General features: G+C 42.3%; 1 protein-coding gene across 1 annotated transcript in view; it reads left to right on the forward strand.

Moving 5' to 3' along the window:
• The window catches only part of LOC136679552 (cilia- and flagella-associated protein 299-like), a 109,532-nt gene that overhangs the window by 20,638 nt on the left and 67,129 nt on the right, over nt 1-21,765 (forward strand). Inside the window, exon 3 of the mRNA XM_066658148.1 lies at nt 19,860-19,950. Within this exon, the coding sequence (XP_066514245.1) occupies nt 19,860-19,950 (91 nt within the window). The remainder of the gene's footprint in view (nt 1-19,859; nt 19,951-21,765) is intronic.

The raw sequence follows: 21,765 nt of genomic DNA on the forward strand, positions 1-21,765 counted from the left end.
AGGGTAGGGATGAGGATCAGTACCTCGGAAGAGAGATCCTGCCTCAAGTGTAGGAGTTTAAATACCTCGGGGTCTTGTTCACGAGTGAGGGAAAGATAGAGCGGGAGATTGACAGGCGGAACGGTGCAGCGTCAGCAGTAATGCGGGCTCTGTACCGGTCCGTTGTGGTGAAGTGAGAGCTGAGCAAAAAAGCAAAGCTCTCGATTTACCGTTCAATCTACGTCCCAACCCTCACCTATGGTCATGAGCTTTGGGTAGTGACCGAAAGAATGAGATCGCGTGTCCAAGCGGTTTTCTCCGCAGGGTGTCTGGATTCTCCCTTAGAGACAGGGTTAGGAACTCGGACATCCGGGAGTGACTCGGAGTGGAGCCGCTGCTCCTCCACGTCGAGAGGGGCCAGTTGAGCTGGTTTGGGCATCTGGTCCGGATGCCTCCTGGACGCCTACTTGGTGAGGTGTTCCGGGCATGTCCAACGGGGAGGAGGCCCCGGGGCAGACTACATGTCTCGACTGGCCTGGGAACGCCTCAGTATACCCCCGGAGGAGCTGGAGACGGTGGCTGGGGAGAGGGAGGTCTGGGTTTCTTTGCTCCGACTGCTTCCCGGACCCGGATAAGCGGTGGATAATGGATGGATGGATGGATGAATTGTGATAAACAATATTCCTTTCTATGTCTGTTTGCTACTTTAGTCATGAAGCTCAAGTGCTAAACTACATAAGCAAATGTGAGTAAATTAACATGTCTCTACAAACCTGTAACACAACTTAATCAGTACTAGGATAATAAATCTGTGTTGTACTTGACCGTTTCTCATTAGGTTATGTTTTTGTTTTTGTTTTTTTCTTTTTCTTCAGAGCCCTTTAATGCTTGTCCAATTTAGCAACAGTTGCTACTAACAGAAAACAAATTAGTTGGTGGGGCATTGATTGATCAGTTACATAAATCAGATTACATTTTTATTTCATTTATTTTGTGCTGAACTCTGGGTCTCTTTGAGACACTAAAGTCCAGTCGTGTCTAAAAAGGACATTAGTGGGTATTCTCAGTGAGTTTAATTGGAAGGACCTAATTCACAGGGCTCTTTTTAATTACTATGAATCTGATTACCAGATGAACAGACCTCAGTTTGGTTTGTCTCGCAATCTTCTAGGCCCTGTGTTTCTGTGATCATTTCAACACCACATGTAACAACAGTGCGGTCAAGTCCTACAGAGCGAGACTTGGAGTCCATCATCAACTCTGCTTTTGTAACTGATTAATCCTCATTGAATCTATATCAACGCTGAGATTAAAAGGGATTAAGTCAGTTCCTCTGACCATACGTTCTGGAAACGAGACGCAAAAGAAAAAGTCTCTGCCGACGGATTTTCCTTCTCCGCTGTAACGAAACCATCTGTTTGCTTATTGTTCTACTTTTAGCCATTTCCTCTTTGCATGCCATTTGTCATGTAAGCAGCATTTTTGGTTGAGGGGTCCTTCATGGATGTGGTGCTCCCTCCCCCCCCTTGACCTCAAGCTCCGTAGCGCCCCCCCTCCCCCAAGCCCCCACCACCCACAGGCCAGACTCTGGACTTTGTAAACTGCTTTTATCATGAGCTGTTAGTGCTAAGTGGCAGTGTGGAGGGAGGTACATATTTAGCTTTATCCCCTATATCCTTTACCTTTAGGCTGCAAGGCCTGTGATGTTCGGTGACTCATGACTTGGCGTCCCGGAGCCCAGAGCAGATTTACAAATGGTTTTCACATTATGTTAACCTTCTACAATAGCTCGCCATGGAGATACAACACAGCACCGTCTTCGTCCACTTTGCAGTTTGGCCACTCTCACACGGCGGATGTATATGATGGATTCGGCAGTGAATGGCGTATATTCTGTTACATGGAAGGTTAGCCTGAACTGCTAACTAAGCGAGGACCACCTTTTACTTTGGATAGGTTTGAGGCATAGAACAGAAATCTGGCAAATTGAATGCAATTTATTAAGTCATGAATTTAACCTGTTGACCATGCTTTTTCCTTAATGACTTGTCACCTTCTGTGGGGTTAAAGGTTTATAAAAGTCAGGAGTACAATTGGTTCTTGTGAGATATCTTGCATTTATAAATCCACAAAAATATCAAAATCTGATTTATTTCCCTGCCTCAGGTGGAACATTATAGGATAAATAGGAATTGCTGTTTTAATCCAGGTGTAATCATCCAACATCAGCACCTGATCTCACCCTCAGAAAGGTGGAGGTTGAAAACAGATATTACTGAAAACATATAAATGCAAGACCAAGTCCATGTGGAAAGTGCTGTACGTACAGGAGCTGCCCTGAACAGTCCAGGATTCACGATGCTTTAAAGTTACAGTGTGGTTAATGACCACGGCGCTGAAGTATGATTAGAAGCCCCTGCCGCCTGATGAGGCTAAAACCATGAAGCCAACATGTGCAAAGCAGATTAATCTTACGGCACATGATTGTGTGTAATAAAGGAATGCAGCTACTGAGCACGAGTAAAAACTGTGCTCATGTTCCAGCCTGAAATTTCAGCCAGAGTTCTGCTGAATTTAAACTCAAGTCGACGTGGTGGTTCATCTGGTACAGTCACTGAGACACACAGCTCCAGGTTCATGGGGTCCTGGTTTTGGTTCTGGCTTAGGATCACGGTCTTTGAGGAGTTTGGTGTGTTCTCCCCGTGGTTGTGTGAGACAGTCCACAGGTGTATGTGTGTGTGTGTGAGAGAGAGAGTGGGTGAGACTGGGTGAATGTGTGATTTTTTTTCACAAGTGTGAATGTGTGAGTGAGTGGGTGAATTCGTCCAAAGTTATGAGTTACTGTGTGAGTGACTGAGTGAGTGTATGAAGTTGTACACAGGTGTGAGTGACTGAGTGAGTGTATGAAGTTGTACACAGGTGTGAGTGACTGAGTGAGTGTGTGAAGTTGTACACAGGTGTGAGTGACTGAGTGAGTGTGTGAAGTTGTACACAGGTGTGAGTGACTGAGTGAGTGTATGAAGTTGTACACAGGTGTGAGTGACTGAGTGTGTGTGTGAAGTTGTACACAGGTGTGAGTGACTGAGTGAGTGTATGAAGCTGTACACAGGTGTGAGTGACTGAATGTGTGAAGTTGTACACAGGTGTGAGTGACTGAGTGAGTGTGTGAAGTTGCACACAGGTGTGAGTGACTGAGTGAGTGTATGAAGTTGTACACAGGTGTGAGTGACTGAGTGAGTGTATGAAGTTGTACACAGGTGTGAGTGACTGAGTGAGTGTGTGAAGTTGTACACAGGTGTGAGTGACTGAGTGAGTGTGTGAAGTTGTACACAGGTGTGAGTGACTGAGTGAGTGTATGAAGTTGTACACAGGTGTGAGTGACCGAGTGTGTGTGTGAAGTTGTACACAGGTGTGAGTGACTGAGTAAGTGTATGAAGCTGTACACAGGTGTGAGTGACTGAGTGAGTGTATGAATCTGTACACAGGTGTGAGTGACTGAGTGTGTGAAGTTGTACACAGGTGTGAGTGACTGAGTGAGTGTATGAAGCTGTACACAGGTGTGAGTGACTGAGTGAGTGTGTGAAGTTGTACACAGGTGTGAGTGACTGAGTGAGTGTGTGAATTTGTACACAGGTGTGAGTGACTGAGTGAGTGTATGAAGCTGTACACAGGTGTGAGTGACTGAGTGAGTGTGTGAAGTTGTACACAGGTGTGAGTGACTGAGTGAGTGTATGAAGCTGTACACAGGTGTGAGTGACTGAGTGAGTGTATGAAGTTGTACACAGGTGTGAGTGACTGAGTGAGTGTATGAAGTTGTACACAGGTGTGAGTGACTGAGTGAGTGTGTGAAGTTGTACACAGGTGTGAGTGACTGAGTGAGTGTGTGAAGTTGTACACAGGTGTGAGTGACTGAGTAAGTGTATGAAGCTGTACACAGGTATGAGTATCACTGGGTGAGTGTGTGATGCTCTGTGGTCCAGGATATGTTCACTTCTTGCACCTAATGCAAACCTGATCATGATGAAGCAGTTACAGAAAATGAGTGAATGAATGAATGAATGAATGAATCATTTAGGCCAGGTACCACCCTACATAATCGGAATGAAATTCACTCCACATTTAAATGTGTTTATTTTTTGTGAGTTAAGAAGTGCTGAGCAAGTTTCCGTATTCATTGTGAAGTTAAGGCGTGAATCTTTGTGGCGATGTTCATTAACGAGTCAGTAAACAGGAGCTTACCTTTTAAAAGTCAGGTCTGAGTGCAGGCGATCTTTAAGGATTTTCTCTTCATATCCTGTATGTGTTTTCGTTTACTTGGCACCTCCTGACACACACATCCAGCATCAGTAATGAGGGGCCCAGGTAAAGCAGGGGGACAGCATGTGTAATTGATACAGTGGCCTCAGTTTAATCAGAGGTGACAGAGGATGTGAAAAAAAAGGAGTTAAGTAAATTGTCATGCTGTGTGGAATTTCCCCTGACGTTCGAAAGCCCAAAATAATATTTTACATAAGATTCTTTTCCCTCTCAAGTGCCCTCCGGAAAAATATTCCAAGTACTGTAAGTGCTTATTTTTTAGAAATCACACATATTAGAGAAAGTTGCCATCTGCCAGGCCTTCGAGAGCTCTGAAAACTTTTTTTTAAACTTAAAGACAAGGAGTAATTCTTAACACATTCTGTACATCTGTTGCTCCTTGTGATACCTCAGCCTTCTTTTTCAGGGGTCTCTTTATTGGGGAGAACTCTGCCAATTGCTGAGTAATTTGTTTGCAAAATGGGGACAGAGCCAAGAATTAGTGATGGATGTCAAGCATTTTCCAGCAAAGACATTTTAACGACGTTTCATCAATAACGGTGGAAATTATTTGCCGTAACAAATTCCGGGGTGGAAGGTGAAGGAGCTGCCCTTTAATGATAATTAGACGTCGGTGCGTATCAGATTTGTTTGGCGTAGGTGATAGAATAGCAGTGAGGTAGAGCTCTGGGCAGTGTGCTGGATTGAATTTCTTTTATTCCAGGCGTTAAACACTGCCTCTCCTCTCAGCTGTACAAACAGATAGCAGAATTGAGCTTGAGTGCACAGTAGATAAATCATTATTGAGCGTGCTGCTCTGTGCACAGTCAGGAGACTGCTACAGGGAACACGTCTGAACTGTGCCTGATAAAACGTGTTTATTTGGCTGGGTGGCCTTAGTCATGAGGGTCCAGAGCTGAGCTTAAACACACCTATGTGTTGGAAAATGTTGGAGTCAAACGTTTGGGGGACAGATGTTTTCTTTGTCAGTTTACGGAATCATTAATAGACATCAAAACAGACAAATATAAATGTATCTTGGCAATGTCCCATGCATATTGCCCTGTTGTTGTGATGCCAGATAAAGGTGAAGCCTTTGTAAAGTAATGTAGAGTGATCTATGTGCACCTCAGACCGTTTTGATTTGAATGCTTCCAGTTTTAAAAGATTTAGCTTCTTCTCAAACTATGATTGTTTTTTAACACAACAATAATCCAAAAAACATCATACATAATTTTGCTAATGCTAATATTCTTTTTCCTAAATGTATAAAACAGTAAAAAAAAAAAACACAGACCTACATTTCTTTGCGATGGTCAAAGTAGCCTCAACATGGTTGGCCTTTTCTCTTCTTCATGGCTCATAGTTGTGAGGTGCTGGACGTGGGACAAACTGCTCTGTTTTTTCTATTGACTTCCAACAAAAAGAAATCACACCTTTTTGAAATGCACTGTTTTGGTTTCAGCAGCTGATTATCTCACTCAGTGTGGACGCCCCTTGATGGAGATTTGTATCAAATTTGTATGATTCAAGTGTGCAAAGGCAGTTAAATAGCTTTAGCCTGCACAAATGCCTTTTCATGAACAAGAATGTTGGAAGTCATTAGCTTATTATATGGGTTTTGCACATGATTGGAGTCCAAAGAGAGGTCTGGAGCAGCTTTATCTGACTTAGTTTTAACAAATCACCAAGCAGCTGATATAAAAACCGTCTGAAATTAACCTTAAATTGTTTAAATTTGTTCCTATATAAAAACGTCTTTAAATATAACAGCTGTTTTATTCTCAATTTTTCTCAAAATTTATACGTAAATTCTACCCTCCGTTCCTTTTTAAGACAGTGATCTGTGACCCTGTCGTACCAACAAGGCGTCTTTTCCAGGGACTTGACTAGTGTCCTCTCAATGGCCAGCAGAGCTAGGCTGCTTAAATGGCCTTGGCCCATGTGAAGTGTGTCCGCCTGTGAGTGCTTTGTGACGGTGGAGGGGCTCAGCAGCACCCGCTGGACAGAAACTGAGATAGAAGTCAGAAAGAGTGATAGACGTCAGTCTCCAAACACAAGCAGCTACAAAAAACCCACCAGAAATAGAAGCTCGATTTATCGCTAGTCGTTTTTAACAAAGAAAATGCCGCTAAGAGGATTAAGAAATTCTACGGTTCAGCTCAGAACAGAATGAAAATGTAATGCTCTGAAGGATCTTTACACCAAAGGATCGCTGATTCGCTCATTTCGCTGTCAATCAAAAAGGGATACAGCCCACTGCCTCATAGACCCCCAGAGACACTGAGCGTCCGATGGGCGGGACAAAGCCCAGCATTTATCCAATGACTCGTCTCGTTTCGCTGCACTTCGCTGCTTCCCTATTGAACTCTGTGGACGCTCAGCGTCCTCACTGTTTAAAGCACTGTGAAACTGCGGGAATGATTGAGAGGAAAGCCGCGTCTTTACCAGTGTTAAGAAGCTGATTTTGAACAAAAGTTGAGCGCGTTGTAGTGCATATTTATTCAATGACATGTACACACAACAGTATATATTTGATCACTTATTTTTGGACATTTTAGGGGAAGCTGGGCTTCCCTTGCAGTCTTAGAGCAATCGCCTCTGTATCCCTAGCAATAATCCTCACATTATATAGAACTCAGAAACTCAGAAAAGCTGTGCCCAAATTTTAAATACGCAGTGTATGTGCTAAAGTTGAATTCAACCTCTCTGTCATTTGTATTTACTAAAACGCAACTCTCATGTCTAAAACGCAACCTGTTCTCATGTCAGGAGGCAGGATGTCTTAAAAGTGAAGCATCATGTAAAACCTGTTTAGAGTCAAATGAGCATGTGGAAAAAGGTAGAGTGTAAAGTACAGTTAAACATCTGCTCAGGGAAGGAGGATTTATGAGGAACTTTGGCCTCCTTGTGTTAGTGGTCATCTGTCCAAAGCAAGCAGCTCCCTCTGAATCCTGTTTACCCTGGGCTTTCATGCGAGAGAGAGAAAGAGAGAGAGAGAGAGAGAGAGAGAGAGAGAGAGAGAATATGAGCATGAGAGAAGAGAGAGAGAAAAAAGGGTAAAGCTAAGAGAATAGAGTGAGAGGAGGTAGAGAAGAGGTCGAGAGAGAGAGAGCGCAGGGAAAAGACCAAGAAAATGAAGGGAGAGAAGAGGAGGTAAAGAAGAGGTCAAGAGAGAGGAAGACAACAAGCAAGCAAGAGAGGAGAGAAAATGGAGGGAAAGGTCGAGAGAGTGAGAGGAGAGGAGGTGAAAAAAGGTAGAGAGGAAGAGAGAGAGCATATGAGGAAGAGAGGGGGGATAAAATGGGAAAAACTGAGAATAGAGTGAGAGGAGAAGCGGTGGAGAGAGAGAGAGAGAGAGAGAGAGAGATGGAAAGATTATATGAGCAAGAGAGGAGAGAAGGAAAGCCCAAGAGAATGGATGGAAGGAGAAGAGAAGAGAGGAGGTAAAGAAGAGGTAGAGAGAGAGAGAGAGAGAGCACAAGAAAACAAGAACAGATTGAACACCATCAGCCGTATTTGACAGAATCCATCCAACACACACATAATAAAACACGGATGATTATAAACATATTCAGTTGATGTTTTATTCGGTTGTGTTTTCAGCTGATCTCTTTTATTCTTTTTTTCTTGCCTAATAACCTTTGTGTGTTTGAAAGAGCGAGTGAAGGAGTGAGGTGGGTAACAGTGGAGCTGACAATGGTCACTGCCACCCCATGTGCAGTGACTTCAGCCAGGACAAAAACAGCTCTCGTTCTTTGCACTTCCACCTATTAATCATTAAGCTATTTGCAGAGTGTGTTCACATCTCTGTTCACATTAGCTCCTCCCTTTCATGGACTAACGATCCATGGACTGTGCTTTTTAGACATGTATTAAATTTACAATGAATTTAAAAGAAACCAAAAGTGAACACAGTTCAGGGTTCTGTTTAGAACGGTTTGGCTTTGTGCTCTCACATAAACCCGGGTCCAGCGCTGTGATTGGAGAGAGTTCATACGCCAGAATCAGCACAAAACCAGAATGGATCATTTTATCATCTACTAATTTAGATAAAACACAAAAAAATAACACTGGTAACGTTTAATAATTTGTGGGTTGGTAGAGTTTCCAGATCCTCAAATGAATGTGCACATGTGGGTAATGTGTCTCTTTTTACCTTCATTCATTCAGTACAATATGGACATTAACTAAAAGATATTCTGTGTTCATTGTCAGAAAAATAAAACCACATACTTTAAAGAAAATTAAACCAAAGCCTCTAGATCAACTAGATCTGGATTTTTTCCCCCAAAACTTAATTTGACCATTTGCCTTTACTACAGAAATCTGAGATACTGAGATATTTTCCAAAGCTCAGTCTGAGAAGTTGGTTCAATGTTCTGTTTTTCTGTACTCTAGAAAATATTAGCAATCGGGAGTTTCACACACTTGGGCTGTGTCCGAAACTGACAGCAGCAGGGACCTTGCCCTCTTGTTGCCTCACAACGCAGCATTTTGAAATGAATGTTTGTAACCGAGACATTCGAGTACAAGTGTACACTAGCGCCCCCTAGCCATGACTCTGCTCTTTCCTCCCTCAGATTACTGCCTGAGTACTCCACTCGTTTCAGACACAGCCTGGATGTAAACAAACACTGTGAAGTAATCCCAGCTTTCATTGGTTTATCATCTTTCAGGCCTGACGTTAACGATGGCGTATTACACCTGAGAATCAGCATCCACCCCACACTACAGGGCTCCGAGTCATAAACACTGAACATGCTTCATATTTCCATCCATCCATCCATTATCTGTAAGCGCTTATCCAATTCAGGGTCACGGTGGGTCCAGAGCCTACCTGGAATCATTGGGCGCAAGGCGGGAACACACCCTGGAGGGGGCGCCAGTCCTTCACAGGGCATGTTTCATATTTATTATTCACAATTACGTATCTAATTCGGCAAGTGACATGAATGTGAATCATCGGAATGTTTTTTATTCAAAACACTCGAGCTGCGTATCAAATAGTGCCATACACTCTCTGTAATGCAGTTCACAAATTATAAAATTGAGCACCTACACAGAGAGTGGGCATTTATTCGAAAGGTGTGAAGTTTATAGTTGAATATAAACAGTTTTATATTTCTACAAAGTTCTACATGAGTGCAGAAACGTTTAACATACACTGTGCACTACATAGCGCCTAGGGAGACATCTGGGATTCAGCCGATCTCTTGCCACATCAAGCTGGAACGTTTTCACCTTAAAAAATCCAATATAATTTAAACTTCATCTTAACCAGAATCAGGAACATTTCCACAAACAAACGTTCCCTAGCATCCTGTAAGTGTGTTTTCAGTGTATCTGCCATTGGGCTGCAGGATGGAACATGCCAAGCCATTTGCTGAATAAACTGTTTGAAAAGATTATTATAGAAGGAAGAAGCTCCCATGGTTTTGCCTTGGACCATATTGCTGTGAGCATCCTTCTCACTAATGTGCTGTTTACACTGCTGTAAACACACTCAGAGATCCTCAGGGCCCAGTGACAGGCCGTTTACCCCCAACAGACATTCATTCTCTGTGGAGGGTCTAGATTAGGACAAGGCCTCATTCCTGCCCGGTTCAAAGTATGGAACAAGTATGAGTACAATCTTCACTGATCTGTTGGTCATTATCATTTCAGAATTCAAACTTAAATCATAAACACTGTAATGTTGTCCTTAATGTTTATAGAACCTGAATCCTTCATTCACGGGCTCCCTGGCTCAGTCTTGCTGACCCATATTGAAAATGTGCTGACATCTACATGGACCACAGTTTGTGGGCACCTGCTCCTTCAGCATTTCTTCTGAAATCAGGAGTTTTATTCATTAATATTAGGCAAGGACTGACTGTGGATGATTAGTTTTGAATTCCAAAAGCTACTCAAATTCATCCCAAAGGTATGCGATGATGCTCCATCACTCGCAGTGCCTTTATAGCCCTGTAGCCAACACATTTCATTTAGTTTTGCCTTATGTCCTTCAATCTGACGAGTTTTATAGAGGCCATTAAGTCAGTCACTACTTGCTGCTACTTGTATACAGATTGAATATGCTAATTTAAATATAAAACAAATCCAAATCTAACCTTGTTGTAAATGATAATGATTGTAATGGATAACAGTAAATAACAGCAATAATAATGGTTGTAAATATTAATTATGACTATCGATCGATTAAAATTTTTTTTTTTTTTAAATCTCAGTTTGCTGAGATTAATCGTGATTAATTGTATTGTCCCTTCTTAAGAATAAAGCTTTTAATAATGGTTATTTAAATATAAAATTAAGAATCAATATAAGATCCACGCTATGGATATATATTTATATTCGTATTGTCTATTGATTTAAAAATGTAATCACCACAATATAGTTAAAATGCCAGTACAGTACAACCCCGAAAGTCGACGGTAATCTGTTCCGAAACTTGCGTTGACAACCGATGCGGTAGAGTTTCGAATCAATTTTTGACGCGTAAAATATGCAAAAACTTGGAGCACAACCTCAAAAAGCTTCCAACCTTGCAGAACAACGCCGTAAACTGTCGCCAAGTAGCGTCAGTTAAGTTTAACACGAACGGCGTTTGTTTACAAAAGGTGGGTTGGGTCGGGTTCAGAGTTTTAACGTGGACCTCCGAGTCGAAATTCTCTCGACATTTGGCGTCGACTTCCGATTATGTCGACTTCAGAAACAGTCGACTTTCGGGGTTCTACTGTACGTTCTTGTAATTTTGGAAGGGAGATAAATGTTATAAATGTTAGTGTGATATGCATGACAAACTGGTGGAGTTGGTGTGTTCTCTCTGTGTCTGCGTGGGTTTCTTCCGGGTGCTCCGGTTTCCTCCCACAGTCCAAAAACACACGTTGGTAGGTGGATTGGCAACTCAAAAGTGTCCATGGGTGTGAGTGAAAGTGTGAGTGTGTGTTGCCCTGTGAAGGACTGGCGCCCCCTCCAGGGTGTATTCCCGCCTTGCGCCCAATGACTCCAAGTAGGCTCTGGACCCACCGTGACCCTGAATTGGATAAGGGTTACAGATAATGGATGGATGGATGGATAATATCTCTGTAGTTTTGATGATTTTTGAATTAGTATCTCTTAATTTGCTGAGTTCCAGAAGGGCTTTAGCATTGGACACAGAAGTTTTAATAGAGAAAATGAATGCTACAGCGCAGCTCGTGGCTAAACTTGATGTTACACCAAATTAAAACCAAAACCTGAATGTCTTGAGGAAATATGGCAACACAAGATAAATGATGAACACGTTGGCAAATGACTCTGCTGATCATTAGCTGCAACAACCGCTCTCCAATAGCTAAACCTAGTTAATGAGCCTGAATGAAGAGCCCTGTCAATTTGAAAAGAGAAGCGCGAGTCCAGTCTGTTTTTGTGTTACTTAGGAGCTATTTTGCGTCTCAAAGCGTGACTTTCAGTGTTTCTCTTGCTACTGGATGGGGGTAACCCCATTTATGCAGCTCCTCAGCACCTGTGTTTACATTGGGGCCTCGGCCTCCATGACCTAGCAGCAGACCCTAACTCACGCTGAAGATGAAGTGGGCTTCCAGTCTTCAAATATGTGCTGCCCATGCACTTTTACCACTTTCACGCAGATTGCTCTAAGACTTCCATTATGGGCACTGGCCTGAGACTGGTATAAATTACATTCCTCCTTCAAATTCAAGTTTATTTGAACATGGAGGGGGGCAAAATAGGGCAAACCTGCACCTTATTAATACCGCATGAAGCATGTTGTGTAGGAAAAGACACATTCGAATGTACTGGTGGCCCATCAAAGCTCTTTGAAGTATAATGTAGGAAAGCAGGACCATCTCGGGCCCAAGAGGAAAATATCATATTGTCTCAACTTTTTTTTCCAACTGTCAGTTTCACTGAAGACAGTAATTGTAGTTATCATTGTAATAGTCAAATATATACTCTGTGCTCAAGGAAAGTATTTACGCAGTCCTGTTTCTGACACTGATAATTATAATATACAAATCGACAACACAGAAAATCAGATTTCAACACCAGAAACCTTTATTTTGACATTTTGATATACTGTTTATGGCTGTTGCAAAATCCCTTAAAGCATCCATTACACATTTTTGTTATTTACAAATATACAACAAGTTACTCAGAACTGACGAAAGATTTCTGACGCTATGGAGGTAGTGTAATCAATAAGATTAATGAACATTGCTGAATTCTAAAACACAGTGGACACACAAACTGAATAGAATTTGACTGAAGCCTGAGTAACTTGAGTGTGGAAGGATCATAAAAATTTTTCCAAAAAAGCATTTGCTTCTGGGAGCAGTTAATTTCGCGTGATCTAGGTCGACTTTAATGTCTTCACTATCAGAGGCCAAGAGAAAACCAGAGAAAACTCAATAACACAAGAACATTTCATCGTTAAAAACAGTTGTCTGTTGCCAGCTTTCATACATAATGTTATATAGACTGAGAAACCACAAGAGATTATTTAACTAGATGCCATTTAAGACTAGTTATCATTTCTGCTTGTGTATTGTATGATTCTTATGAGTGGCTGTAAATGTATGTTGTCATGAATTAGCAGTTTACCAGGGCATTTCTCTGAAAAACATGTTAAAACAAATACATAAAACATATATCGAAATTGTTCAAGAACGTTTATACCATGACTTTTAAGTATATATTGTACAACACTGGAAAATCACATTCAGAAATACGGCATCGTCTCAAGTCACGTGATCAAAAACAAAGGGGGCTTGCCTCAAAACACTTTCGGAACTCAAAACATCTGGAATGCCAAACATTTGAGTTAAGGACCTTTGACAGGTCCAATATATTTCATGACAGGGGTTGGATACTGGTATTAAAGTGTAACGCACACTGTTGGAGTTGGTTTACATCGGGAACCTTTCACTTTACAGGAATGAAAAGCATCTATTCATTCAGAGAATTATACTGACGTTTGTGGTGTGAGACTTGAAGCCCCTTACGGTTTCTGTCTTGTCGCTCTTTGACATTTTTTAACTTTTGCATCGCACTAATAATGTCATTATATACTTTCCGCGCCCCTCCCCCGGCTTCCCTTTGTTATTGTGACAGTTCCACTGGAGGCCTGTATATCAAGTGTAAAGACCATCTGAAATCCATTCCCAGAAAGAATCCCTTTTATTATGCTTCTCTGTGATTAATTACTTCTGTGGGCTCATGGCTAGTCTAAATAATTCCCATCTTTTGTGGTCCTGAATTCAAGATTGACCAGTGCACATGTGCTGAGATCTACAGATCTAAGGTCCACAGCTGAAAATCTGCTATTTGCAGAATAAAGCATAATGAAAAAGTGTTTACTGAATATATGGTTGGTTTTTTTTATTTCCTAGACCTTTTAGAGGATGAATGTGTAGGGTCCACTCCCACACACACACACAAACACTGTAACCTCAGTCTTTGATTTGACATCGCACAGCTGAGTGGCATGCCTTACGTCCAAAAACACCCTCAAATTGGAGGTAAATAACCAGGCCCACCATGTGCATCAACACCATATTTCAAGGCCACTTAGGCTTGTCCTCTAATGGCCATATATCATGACCCTATAAAAATAGTGACTGATTCAGTTGCTCTGAGACTTTGTGTCTAGTCCAAAAGCATACACACACACACACACACACACACACACACACACATATGTGACTATATTTTCATTATTCAGTTATATCCCACACCCTGGCGTTTCCCAGCTTCGTCCTGAAATCTGCTCTGACAGAACTGCATACGATCATGGGTGGAATCATAATCAAAAGCATAAACACGAGCAGCTATCTTCAGCTCCATCTCCACCACACATAGCTGAACCGCTGCTGCCAAAAACTAACAAGTTTTAAAGGTATGCCGGATATGGGGAACAGTGTGGTCAATTTTGTTGGATGTAAATGATGTTTTCTCAGAACCCTTTACCCCCACCCACCCCCCACACCCAATGCATTGTGGCATCTGGCGAGTGAATAAATGTGTACTTTCCAATTTGCTATGTAAAAAAGTAATTAAGGCACATCTGTTTGACACCCGCCTCAGAATCCAAACATTGCCCAGATGTGCGATTCTGTCGTTTCCTCAAAAGCAAGATACACACAGAACCCACAAGTGGAGCAATGAGTTTTGCACGGGTTCTTCAGCCTTAAGAAACATCACCCAGAATAATCTAAATATAATAGCCTTTCAAATGTTCATATGTGAACACACCCTAGGCCACCCACCTACCCACCCACCAATATCTGTGCCTAGCAGTATCTGTGCCTAGTACCAAGACTACAAGGGAAGCTCAGCTTCCCCTAAAATGTTAAAAAATAAGTGATCAAATATATACTGTTGTGTGTACATGTCATTGAACAAATATGCACTACAACTTTTGTTCAGAATCAGCTTCTTATCACTGGTAAAGACGCGGCTTTCCTCTCAATCATTCCCGCAGTTTCACAGTGCTTTAAACAGTGAGGACGCTGAGCGTCCACAGAGTTCAATAGCGAAGCAGCGAAGTGCAGCGAAACGAGACGAGTCATTATATAAATGCTGGGCTTTGTCCCGCCCATCGGACGCTCAGCATCTCTGGGGGTCTATGGGGCAGTGGGCTGGCCTCGGCTGGCCCAGACGCTCAGCTTCTGCATGATGATTGGATGATCTGTCTGAGGCTGAATCCCTTTTTGATTGACAGCGAAATGAACGAATCAGCGATCCTTTGGTGTAAACATCCGTGGGAGCACAGGCGGACACACTTCACATGGGCCAAGGCCGTTTAAGCAGCCTAGCTCTGCTGGCCATTGAGAGGACACTAGTCAAGTCCCCGGAAAAGACGCCTTGTTGGTACGACAGGGTCACAGATCATTTTCTTAAAAAGGAACGGAGGGTAGAATTTACGTATAAATAAACCGACACATTTTATGATGTAGGCCGAAATTGAGCTTCCGCTCCTTGAAAGACCAGCATCCGCCACTGGTGCCTAGCCAACTGTTTTTCAGGTATCATACTGGGAAGACTTAAGGCTAAAATGCTTAAACAGTTCATCTCAATTAACTCAAAGTCCCACTGCTCCACAGTCCAATGCTGGTGGGATTAATAACCTTCTAACCCATGCCTATATTGGGCATGCTGATGTTATGATCATGTGCAGCTGCTCCATGTCATTTCATGCTCTTTCTATTGAATTATATTATATTTCCTATTAGCTCATTACCATTCATTTTTTAATCAAATCAGATTGTATGGTTTGGGATATATTTGAAGACCCCTTGAGGACATTAGACGATGGTGAACAATAAACGACTCTGGGCTATGAATTACACCCGAGTCTTAAATAACGAGAACCAACACAGCTGCTCATATCTCACTGGCCATCAATAACCCTGCACTTCTGTTTGCGTAATTGATAAAGTAGATGTGAATGAACAAAATGCTTGTTAATTGCATTGCGATTTAAGCAATGTCAGAGTAATCAACACAGTGGTCGCTATTGACTTCATCCACGATGACATGTTAGCATATTCTCAGTGAAGAATGTCAGCCGTCAGTGCGGAGGAACGGCAACACGAAAACCTCCAGCACATTCTTCAAATACAGCACGAGTGAGGTCATTTCTAAGATTAACCTGTCCAGCTAATAATTGTCCAACACCTCTACTTGTTGACATTTTGTTTGACACGTTTGTGCTCCCTGGGTGGTGAATCCAGACCTCACATAGCTTTCTGTAATCTGCTTTCATCATCTTTCCAGGCCAAAATACGTTCCGTGACTTGGAAATATGAAACTACAGACAGTGTTCATGATGTCATGTGTGTGCGAAATTGGTGATTTGTTGCCCTTATGAATTTTCTATCATGACATCACGTAAACTGTTTTAACATTTATTGTGAATTTCAGTTTTGTAAAAATAAATAAATAAATAAATAAATAAATCACTGAAAATCATTCCTTCTGGAAGAAAGGGTATCCGTATGTAATACATTCTGCTCGTCTGGAAACACTTTACACTAGATGTTGGAACAGTGCTGTGAGGATTCAGCATTCAGTCACATGCAATTTAATGAGGTCAGGTTTACTTCTGGATCACGAGTGCCACTCCAACTCATCCCAGAGGTATTTTATGGCACTTTGTCCTTCGAGCGAACACCGTTTCCCTGCTTCACAGCCAGCTGCTGGTGGGCTTTATGCCCTTAAATGGATTCTGAAATTTCAGTCAGTACCTCCTTAGTTTTGTAAACAGAGGAGGGGATATTGTGTGATGATTTGAATTTGATGAAAAGTTATTGTTGACTGAAATGCCACCCTTTACATGTTTGCCCTGGGGGCTGTGAAATGATTAAAGTAAAATATCACTGAAGGTATTTCTTAAAAACCATGATCATTAGACAGCCGCATTTGTTGTCATTGAATCAAATGGAGGAAAAAAAAAGACTGGAATAGGAGGCTAATGTTCTGGGATAGAACATATATCCAATAGCAGGCTTCACCAAATACAGACCTCAGTCTAGACCTGGATTGAGTTATGATTTGACCTCAATCCATGACCAATGTTTGATAAATATATGAGAATTAATAAAATAGTTATGGATTTTTTTTTATAATATTAAGAGAATGATATTAAGCCAGTAAAAATGTTTATTTAGCTTGTGTGGCCAGTTCACTAGAGAGAGCAAGAGGTACGTGAAAGTGAGGACAGTGTCACTGGCTCCAAAATGATAATAAACAATAAATACTATTGAAATAAATAATAATAATAGTAATAATATATGTTTTTATTTGAGGTATGTCTAGATTATAAGACGCTATTTAAACATAATTAATTTAGACCTCTACTAGGAGGGAATTTTAACAACTGGATCTCGTTTCATTTTAATAGCGAATCCCAGATATAAAACATAACGCTATATCATACATTTAATAGTATAGGAAGTCTTAAGATGGGAATCAAGCATAAGAATTGCACAGGCCAAGTTTTACCTGCTCCACATTGTTCCAGGGCAGTGTTCCGTGTTTAGAAATGCGGCAGTCACTTCTTGCTAATGTTACCGTACTTGGCATGTGACTGCACATTTATGAACTGCAGGCAGCCAAGTAGCTTTTGAGGGAAATAAATGGCATGTGTGTGTTCCATTTACTTAGATCGTTTCCCCCCCCGCTTTCTTTTCATCATCCAGAATAAACAGAAGAGGGCCCCAAGCGCATCATGGTCCGCTAAATCCTTTCTAAGCGGCCGGTCCTGTTTGTAAAAGCCCCCCTACCTGTCCCTCTGTAACGTGAGTGGAGCAACACTGGATGCCTGTTAACCCTAGAGAGAGGGGGAGGGGGGGGGGTTGGGCTCATTAGGAATATTAAACCTTCTGGCTTGTGCAGGTGCATGACTTCTGACTTCACATCCATTTGCATAATGGCCAGTACTGAGTGGTCATATGACTCGAATAAAAACCCAGTCCTTTAACTGTTGTTGCAGCAAGATTTCCTGTGCAGTGTAAGTATGTAATATGCAAATGAGCCTCTAAATAATACCCGTAGCATCTTGGTCAATTGGGGCGGTACGGTGGTTTCGCAGTCACACAGCTCCAGGGACCTGGAGGTTGTGGGTTCGATTCCCGCTCCGGGTGACTGTCTGTGAGGAGTGTGGTGTGTTCTCCCTGTGTCTGCGTGGGTTTCCTCCGGGTGACTGTCTGTGAGGAGTGTGGTGTGTTCTCCCTGTGTCTGCGCGGGTTTCCTCCGGGTGACTGTCTGTGAGGACTGTGGTGTGTTTCCTCCAGGTGCTCTGGTTTCCTCCCACAGTCCAAAAACACGTTGGTAGGTGGATTGGCAACTCAAAACTGTCCTTAGGTGTGAGTGTGTGTGTTGCTCTGTGAAGGACTGGTGCCCCCTCCAGGGTGTATTCCTGCCTTGCGCCAAATGATTCCAGGTAGGTTCTGGACCCACCGTGACCCTGAACTGGATAAGCGCTTACAGATATTGAATGGATGGATCTTGGTCAATCACATCACTGAATAAATATAAATACTTCCTGGTAAAAATAAATCAGTCCAATTCTGTAAAACAAAAGGAGGTCTCATATAGGAAGATCCCATGCAGTACTTCCAATGTAGGGGCAGCCATGACCTAACGGTTAGAGAAGGAAGCTTGGGACCAAAACGTCATTGGGTCAATCGAATTATATCGTATCGACCAAAATTAATAATTATATTGGGATATAAATTTCGACCACATTGTCCAGCCCTGTGTTTACTGCCACAGATGGGTTGGGCACTTGGGCACTGAGTTTGCAAGTGAAACCCCATTAGTTTATAGCATTAGAATGAATTCAATTCACTCAAGTGTCCTAAAAATGTACGTTTTTAAAAAGTAGCTGATATTAAAAGAACCCCTCAATGATCAGAACCTTTCTACGGATTGTGATCAATTCCATCATCAACATTTAATAAAAAAAAAACCCTCTACATTTATATCACAGTTGGCAGTGTTCAGGGTCAGGGCATGCCCCAGTATTACACGTCTCCTGACTTTGGGAAGGTGATTGCCGTCCCAGTGTGTAATTTCACTCCCAGGAAGAATGTAATGGTCATATAGAGTGTGAGCAGGTGAAGACTGGTTATTCTGTACCCAGCTCCCCTTTTCACCTCTCCATGCCCCTCACAGAGGAGTGTGTAAACTCGAGCAAGCTCTCAAATCGCTGTTTACTGGCAAGCAGGTGATTCTGCAGGTATACTGCAGACATTATGAAAGGTGAGCAAAGTGAGGGCTGGGGTGAATGACAAGGCGCTATTGCTGGTACTGCACTGCGAAAAGGTGCGAGATGAGTGCCAGTGTTTTGTCAGGTGCCGTGGCTCCTGGAGAATGCCAGAACTTTGCTTCCATGGAAGGGGGCCAGGTCCCATCGAAAATAAAGCATCGTTCAACACAAAACAGGCCTGAAATTCGGGAGAGAGAGAGAAATTCATCCAACAGCATTTCCCACTGTGATTAATTACAGTATTGTAGAGCTGAACTGAAATCACTCACGGGGGCTGTTCTTATTTTTTGATCCATAAATCAGATCTGTAGAGGTTTTGGCTGCATTTACTTTCAGCGGCAACTCTCTTAAAAGTTTGTTTGGTTTATTTTAAAATTCAGAGCAGTATCCTGCTGCAGTTTCAGCGGTGTCAGCTAAGGGTTTGCCTTCTCTTTTGGTGTGAACTGTGACGCTCTTCTTCTACAGTTAAACAAATTTAATGACTGCCACAAGTAGTTTTGTGTAAATGAATGATTACTTGGTGAAACTCTGGCAAGCGTCGTTCGCTTCTTTATTACGTTTCTCTTTTTAATTTCATCATTGCGACTATTTATTCACATCCACTCAAGCCAAATGTAGAAGCAGTGTCAGTACAGATGTGAAATAGGGAGCGGAACCGCTGAAAAGGGGTAATTACTGCTGTAATAAATTAATATCAGCATCAGTTTGAGCTTTCTTATAATAATGGAACAAACTTACACAGACAACATTTTAGGCTTTAAATACTTTTTTTAAGGAACATTTCAAACCTTTTCATTGTTGACTTTTCCAGGACCCTGGCAAGTGCAGGAAAAGAACTCAAAGATAACTTCCTGAGAGCGCTGGCTGAGCGTGAGGAGGCCAACCGCAGTGGGAAAATGACTGTGAGTACACTATTCCGGCTCTGCTTTCACTACGTAACGGGATTCCCCCCTGAAAAAATGGCATCAATTCCATTAGAGCACGAACAAAATCTGCACTGTGTCAGACAGGTTGGGGACTACAACATCTACACACCCCCTGCACATGCACAAACACACGGATGGCACACAAGATCCACTGTGATCCACAAGTCTACCTTTCTTCCATATTCTTACAAATCTAAAAACACTTTACTCTTTATCATTTAGCTCTACACACTTTATCTCTACATTTAACTCTTCCCTTCACTCATGTTGGCTCTAGTTAGTATTAAGTTATGGCTTGGCAGCCAATAGGCTAAAAAAAACCGTAAACTACGCTGTTAGCTGAATAATAATCTATTGCATGATCTGATTTTAAATTAATTGAACATTGCTACATTGCAGTGGCGGATGCTGGTCTTTCAAGGAGGGGAAGCTCAATTTCGGCCTACATCATAAAATGTGTCGGTTTATTTATACGTAAATTCTACCCTCCGTTCCTTTTCAAGAAAATGATCTGTGACCCTGTCGTACCAACAAGGCGTCTTTTCCGGGGACTTGACTAGTGTCCTCTCAATGGCCAGCAGAGCTAGGCTGCTTAAACGGCCTTGGCCCATGTGAAGTGTGTCCGCCTGTGCTCCCATGGATCTTTACACCAAAGGATCGCTGATTAGCTCACTTCGCTGTCAATCAAAAAGGGATTCAGCCTCAGACAGATCATCCAATCATCATGCAGAAGCTGAGCGTCCGGGCCAGCCGAGGCCAGCCCACTGCCCCATAGACCCCCAGAGACGCTGATCCGATGGGCGGAACAAAGCCCAGCATTTATCCAATGACTCGTCTCGTTTCGCTGCACTTCGCTGCTTCGCTATTGAACTGTTTAAAGCACTGTGAAGCTGCGGGAATGATTGAGAGGAAAGCCGCGTCTTTACCAGTGATAAGAAGCTGATTCTGAACTCGTTCTGAGCTTGTTGTATTTATTCAATGACATGTACACACAACAGTATATATTTGATCACTTATTTTTTTACATTTTAGGGGAAGCTGAGCTTCCCTTGCAGTCTTAGAGCAATCGCCTGTGCTACATTGCTACATACCAAACTCTATGCCCTTTACCATAGGCAAAAAAAATAGGTCCTCGTAGCAAATTGCTGTATTTTGACATTGCTTGATTATGCTACTTCAAACAGACCGGGCCAAAATGCGTCGTTAGCACAAGCTGGAGAATGTTGGATTTAGTTTCTTGTGTAGTTTTTGCACATTGACATTTGTTAACATTTGATTTAATGGAACGGCTAGGGCCTGCAATACATATAACACTCTTCCGGGAGAGCTTCATTTGTCATGAATTGAGGGCAGAAAGGACGTGTTTGGGGTTCTGACCTCCAACAGAGGGCCAAGTGTTTATTGTCACTACTGTGGACACTAGGTCACGTGGGTCAAACGCTGACAGCATTACACGGCTTTAATAAAACAATACCCCCCACAAACATGAGGGCAAATAAATAAATGACAAATGGAATGTAAACCAACACAGTGTTGTGTTCTAACCAACTAGGGACAAGTACCCTGACGCCACGATTTGTCAAGAGGAGTCCCAAAGCGAGCTTTATATGTGACCTCTCAGCCGTCCCAGTGGGAGTGGTGAAGATGGGATCAGATGGAGTGCAGGGCAAGCGTAGACACATTTCCCTTTAAAATGTTGATGCTGTAAACAATACAATACTGTGCAAGCCAGTGTTACCAAAGCTGCCATAAAAGACTGGGTTACAGCCTGCCTCTCGCTCAGATATTAAA

Source organism: Hoplias malabaricus, chromosome Y (genome assembly GCF_029633855.1).
Source record: "Hoplias malabaricus isolate fHopMal1 chromosome Y, fHopMal1.hap1, whole genome shotgun sequence".
Taxonomy (NCBI): Eukaryota; Metazoa; Chordata; class Actinopteri; order Characiformes; family Erythrinidae; genus Hoplias; species Hoplias malabaricus.